Source organism: Strix aluco, chromosome 3 (assembly GCF_031877795.1).
Source record: "Strix aluco isolate bStrAlu1 chromosome 3, bStrAlu1.hap1, whole genome shotgun sequence".
NCBI lineage: Eukaryota > Metazoa > Chordata > Aves > Strigiformes > Strigidae > Strix > Strix aluco.
In genome coordinates this window covers 29449381-29455687 of record NC_133933.1, presented here as the reverse complement: position 1 = coordinate 29455687, position 6307 = coordinate 29449381, and the positions used below count along the sequence as shown (strand labels likewise).

At 55.4% G+C, this 6307-nt stretch overlaps 1 protein-coding gene across 1 annotated transcript; it reads right to left on the bottom strand.

Moving 5' to 3' along the window:
• Positions 1 to 748: 748 nt before the first annotated feature.
• BATF3 (basic leucine zipper ATF-like transcription factor 3) lies at positions 749 to 4711 on the bottom strand. The gene is made up of 3 exons (XM_074820635.1): positions 4568 to 4711; positions 3817 to 3921; positions 749 to 1380 (listed from the first exon to the last, which is right to left on the bottom strand). Exons 1-3 carry the CDS (start codon positions 4643 to 4645, stop codon positions 1195 to 1197), a joined length of 369 nt encoding a protein of 122 aa, XP_074676736.1. The 5' UTR covers positions 4646 to 4711; the 3' UTR covers positions 749 to 1194.
• Positions 4712 to 6307: the final 1596 nt, after the last annotated feature.

The window sequence follows — 6307 nt, the reverse complement described above, 5'->3', positions numbered from 1 at the left end:
GTTGAAATGAAAAAAATCCAAATGCTGAAGTGAGAGAGTTGGTAAAGGGGTGGAGCTTTTTATTATGCAAAGGTGCTCTCTAACTGGGAAATACTGTGAGAAAAACATGCTTTGCTGAATCCCAGGCTACGGCATGCACATTTCTAGAGCCTGACACTACTAAGAATCTTCAGAGAAAGCAATTTCTCTGTGTATTTCTCACTAACATCATTATAATTCTTCCTTTTTGTAGGAAGAAAATTATGTTTTCTTTAACTTTTTTTATCAGACATCTTCAGTGTGGACATATAACAAAATGCTTAACTAAAGTCAATTTGTTGTATTCACAGATATCATTTACCAAAAGCAATATGCAAGATGAATGATAAACCTATTTGTTAATTTCCAGTGGATGCACTAAGACATTAAATTTTAAAATCTGTTTTTTAAAACATGTAGAACCAGCAAACTCTGTTTTGCTTTTCTTCCACACAGAGAAGACAATCATCATTAGAAATTGGCCAAGCCACGTTTTAGGATATAAAAACACTCCAAGAACTAATGTCAGCAGGGCTGACGATTGGGGATAATCAAGAAATAAAGACTGGGAAAACTCACACACACTTCAAAAGAGGAACCATTGAAGAGGTGATAAGCAAATAATAAAACAACTGACAGGAAGATTAACATTAGACTTTGGATTTGACCAGTAAAAAAAAAGTAGAGATGTTATAAAGACATTGATTATTGAAAAAGGTGGAGAACATCATAAAGATGGGACATCGCTTTTATTAACCAAACCTGTATAGAGAAAAACAAACAGCAGCCAGAACGTGATATACATGGATGACAAGTGACAAAGGGTTACTGGCAGTGGACGTGTGGGAGAAAGGCATCCCAGCCCAAGGTCGGTACTTTTCCCTGTCTACATTCCATCGCGTGATGGTGGGCTGCACCGCACTTTGGCATTTCTGAATGCAAAACCATGGCTCGAAGATTCTACCAAATAAGAAGTCGCAGTTCGAGTTGTCTTTTTTCCATACTGGTGTTTTCCTGAGATTCAGAAGACTATAACACTTCAACATGAAGAAGAGCTGCATGGTCAACTCTAGCCCTCTTTGATGGAAGACATGCACCATAAGTAGGCAGTTCTTCAAGTCTTCCCTGTTAATGGCACTTTCACACATCGCATTTAAAGGTGATCAAGGAGAGGTCTCATCTTGGCAGGCAGCTGGCGAGTGCATCAGGCCTTGGTACGGTCACAAAGTTCATGGTGCAGTGCAATAGCGGACAGATCTTTTCATGATCCTTCAACACTTCACTCAAGTGTTTCATTTCATCTGTTAGCTTTCCGATTTCTCTTTTCAGGGAGGTATTTTCTTGCTCAAGAGACTCATATTCCTGGAAGGAGAAGAGAAAAAAAAAAGCCTACTCATAGTCAAAACACTCCTTTCAGTGCTTCCACCTTGAGTATATTCATGTAACTGTAGAAAAGCTGCGTGGTTTCTCACTACAATGTGCAAAATGCTAAGGAAAGAGAGACAGAGCCTGGGTGCTGGAACAGGGCAAGTGCTTTATGATCTGTGTCCTGACCATACTGTGATTCCTTTCATGGTCCTGAAGACCAGGAGTGCTGCTTGCTGGTCCTTGGGGGTCCCCAGTAGCCCAGGACTGCAGGCGTAGATGGCTGCGTTCCGTGGTGGCCTCTTCCAGCCCTGGGCTGCCTCTGCTGGGAAGGGCCAAGCAGGGCAGCTCTGCACTGTCAGAGCAGAGAAAATGAAAGCACTGACTGCAGGTAGGTGCTGGGAAAGCCCAGTGCTTGGCATTACCAGCGAGGAAAGGGCAAAGGCAGTGCCTGCCCTGGGCCAGTGCGGGGAAGGGCCATTTACCCAGGTGCCAGCTGAGATGCACACCTAGCACAGCACATCTGGTGCCAGCCACTCTCCTCCAGGCTGGCCAGGGCTTGTAGCCACCTGCTCAGATGCCCAGGAACTCTAGAGCGGGAGGAGGGAAGTGTCATGCCAGCTTGTTCCCAGCCCCACTTCATCACCAGAAGGCCTGACCACTGCCTTGGTTATCCCTGACCTGGGCTGCTTTTGAGCTAAGGCTTCTCTGGCAATGAATAAGCTTCTATTAATTGCAGGGGAGTTTTGAGATGCTCTGCAGCATACATCTGTGACGGATGTGAGACTCGTGTGTCACATTTTTTGACAACTGCGTGTCTCAAGTGTCCCTGCTGTCAAGCCTTCTCATCCCAAAGAGGAGAGCTCTAGAGGTTCAGAGCCAGCCCACGGAAAACCTGCAGGTGTCTGCACCTCGCTGCTGGCCTAGGGCTCAACACTTACCCACTCAATCTCACCTCCCTGGGAAAGCTGCAGAGCAAACTGCAAAGCCTACACATGCCTTAAAAGGTCTGTTTACCAGGCAGCAGGGAGAGCCTCTCATGCAGTGCTCCTCTGGGCAGCCTGGAACTGCCTCTGCTGCCCTTTGCTGCAGGAGTTTGGATCCCCTCGCCCTCCCTCACACTCTCATGCACAGAGCAAAATAGGCATGGTCCTCCTAAGAAGTTATGGTAGCCAGCTCCAGCAAAGTTGTCCATCTCTGCCTCTGCTCACCCCTTGTTGTCCCAAACCCCATGGGGTTGAGTTCTGAAGTGTTACTCTCCCATTGCTCTGTCTCATTTTTAGGGATGAGACTATCAAATTGCTCTTGCTAAGAATGAATTCTTATTCAACCGGCTCTGCCTACACCTGGGAAAACCTGCCTGCCCAAGAATGAAGATGTCCAGCATGAGGAAGATCCTCAAGTTCAGGAGGAACATCAGAGAGGCTGCAGGAAGGCACAGGGCCCAGAAATGATTCCTTAAAAGCCAGGGGTTACCCCTTTCCAGAAGTACCCTGCACCTGGCTTTCTCAGGCGCTGACTCAGAGTAGAACTGGGAAAAACCAAACCCAAAACTCCCCACACTGTCCCTCTCTTGGCCTCTGCTGACTGTCGGCAGATCCTTCCACACTGAGAAAGAAGCGAGTCTGTGCTGAACAACTGGCTGGCTCAGCCACAATCACAGCAGCAGAACTAACATTTACCCCAAGAGCCGTGGCTACAACAAAAGCACTGTTGTGTGAGGTAACAGCCTAAACCAGAGAAAGGGGATTCCTGTCCTCCAGCATTTGCACTGGGGACCAGAGAAAACTACACCACATTGTGATATTGAGAAGAAGTATTAAGAGTTTCTGGAAGAATTGGTTACTTTCATGGTTTTTTGGAAACACCCACTGTTATTTATCAGAGCATACAAGTATAACAGCTAACTGAACTGAGGTTTTGAAGTTCCTAAGAAGCCTTTTCAGCTGGGTATTTCTGTCTCACACCATAGTTTTAGAACTGACTTAAGCCAGCACTGCCACTAAGCAGCATGGTCCCCTCCTCCTCCGTCGCCTCCTCCCTCGTAAGGCAGCAAGCATTCATCCGCTGCCACAGCAAACGTGACAAGCTTAACACTAATCCAGAAGAAAATGGATTTGGTTTAGCCCAGAGGAGCCTCGTGGTCCGGTTCACTGGATGGTCATGGGAATAGCAAAAGAGGGAGGGTGAGGCGAGGGCAGGACCGCGTCCCTCTCTCCCTGGCAGGGTCACCGATGGCAGAGCTGCACTGTCCACCGTGAGCATCAGTGTCTGGGAGTTTCCGCAGCACGCCTGCCTCTGCCTCACACCCACAGCTCTCTGAGCTGGACTAGCGTGGAGCCAGGCCCACGCCTGCTGAAGAAGACCCTGTCATTGTAAAGTCCTGCGCTCGGTACCCAAGCCGTGCCTGCGAAACATCAAGTACCCATTCACCTCGTGAAGTTTATCTGCTTTCTGAGTTTGCTTCTTCCGGCTCCTCTGTGCAGCAACTCGGTTTTTCTCCCTCCTCCTTACCTTCCTGTCATCTTCTTCGTGACTCTGGAAGACATAAGCCAGAAACACCTCGCTGGTTTTTAAGGTGCACGCGGTAACGCCTGAAGTCAGGCATGCGGCTGTTTCTCAGAACGAGCACCTACCCCCGGTCCCCCCCACACCGCGCCGTGCCTGCAAAGGGCGGCGCATCCCCCGCCCCACCGCACAGGTGGGGCCCGAGGCGGAGCGGTGGAAGCCGGGAGAGATGCCCGGGGGGCTCTACCGCTGACGGCGGAACCCGGGCACCCCCGTCGGGGACCCGACGAGCAGCGTTTTACACGCGCCTCGCGCCAGCGCCAGCGAGGAGCCGGAGGTGCGAGCGGCGGGGAGGGAAGCCGGCCGGGCTCCCGCCGCGCCCGCTGCTGGCGGAGCAGCCCCGTTCCCCTCCCGGCGCTGGTGACTGCGGCGGGGGCACAGCCGCCGACAGCCCCGGTTGCGGGCGGCGGGCAGCTTCCCGCGCACCGCCGGCGGTTCGCCCGCCCTCCCACCTTGACGCGCCGGCACCGCAGCCGCCTGCCAGGAAAGGGAACGGCCGGTGCCCGGGTCGAGGGCGGGGGGGAAGCGGGCACCCCCGTCACAGTGCTGCCAGGCGTGACTCGGCCCCGTGTGCCCGCCCGCAGCGCCGAGCCGAGCCCCTCCGCCCTGCTCCTACCTGCTGGCTGCCCTCGGCCGCTGCGCTCCGAGGCAGCGCGCTGACCCCCGCCGCCGCCACCGGGACGGCGCCCGACATCCCGCCGGCTGCGGAGCCGCCCCGGGGCGCCGCTAGGCTCCCCCGGCCCGCGGGGGGTGGGAGGGGAGGGGAGGGCGGGCCGGGGCGGGGCAGGGGACGCACCGCCCCGGGCCGCCCCGGCACCTGGCACCCGGCACCCCCCGCCCCGGAGGTGGAGCCGCCGCCACCGGAGCCCCGCCGCGCCGTCCCGCCCCGCTCCGGGCCGCCCGCATGGCCGTCACATGGCGCCCGGCGGCACCCGCGCCCGAGGGACCGGGAGCCCCGGGACCGCCCAGACTCCCACTCCCCTGGGTCCGCATTGCTTCCCCCCCCCCCCCCGGGTCTGAGCCTCCCGCGCCGGCAAGGGTGCCCGTCCCCCCTGGACTGCGGGGTCTGCTCAGCCCCCGGGAGCCGGGGGAAAACCCGCACCCCCGGGGCACGGCGCTGCCGGGCAGGAGCCGCCTGAAAATCCCCCGGAGAGCCCCAGCCCCGGGGGCCGGCTGGGCCCGGCGTCCCTCCGGGGGGCCCCACTCGTGCTTTCGCCTGCAGAAATAACCGCCCCGCAGCTTCTCTTCTCCCAGGCGGCAGGGCCGGGCAGGGCGGGGGACCCAGGCTGCCCCCGGCAGCCGGCCCAGCCCGCCCGCGGCGCCCCCCGCCCCAAGGCTCAGCCCCGGCCGCTCCCCCACCGCCAAACATCTGCTCCCGGGAGCGGCGGGAGCTGCGGCGGAATGCAGCCGGCCCAGCCAGGGCTCAGGGGCCGAGGACACGGCACCGGTGCTGGGATAAAGCGATTTTCGCTTTCGCGACTTGCCCTGTTCCTCTAAATAATAAGGAAATGCCACAGGCTTCCTGTAAAGGCGAAGCCAGGCGAGGACTGCTGAGAACACACTTGCCGCCAGCAAAAATGTCTCTGTTCGACTACTCTGTTGAGTGTTTTAACGGACTGAACGATGTTTCTTTCACCCCTCCAAACACTTCCCTTACATTTTAATTGAACCGTTATCTTGGCCCTGGGCTCTGAAGGCAGGGAAGGTGTTCGCACCGACAGGTACCTCGAGGACACCCTTGCTCTACTGGAGATACAAAGAAAAACTACCACTTGTGTCTGTGTGTTCCCGGCTGTGCCCAACCCACAGGGCAAAGGACCAGCCATGGCTGCGCGGGGAGGGTCGAGTGCCCCCGAACTGCAGGACAGCCAGTCATAAAGCCCCAGGTATCTTAATAAATCGGACACTTCTCTATTTTTCTGGTTTCCCCAGAAGTTTGAGTCATCCAGCTTAGATGAAGATGAGGCTACAAAGTTTGCAAACTGAGTAAATATAGACTATCCTTTCAGGAAGATCTGGCTAAGAGTTCATGCTGAAGGTGAGAGAATCGCGCTGCCCAGGAGTCCAAGAGTCGCACGAGGCCTGTGCTCTGCCACGGGTTTCCTGGTAGGCTCCAGGACCATCAGCGTTACTGAAAAACCTGAGCAGGACTTCCCTGGTGGGAAGCATTTCTCCGCAGCTGTTCCACCTCAAAGCAGCTCGTGTCTCCCATCTTCCAGTCTACCCACACGTTTGCATTTTCCAATTTTTCAGAGCTCTCTGACCCCTGAGGACTGAGGACCTGTGAGCCTTCCCCATGCCAGGGACACACAACTCGGATGAACACCCTCGCCAAAGTGCCCTGACCTCACCTGCA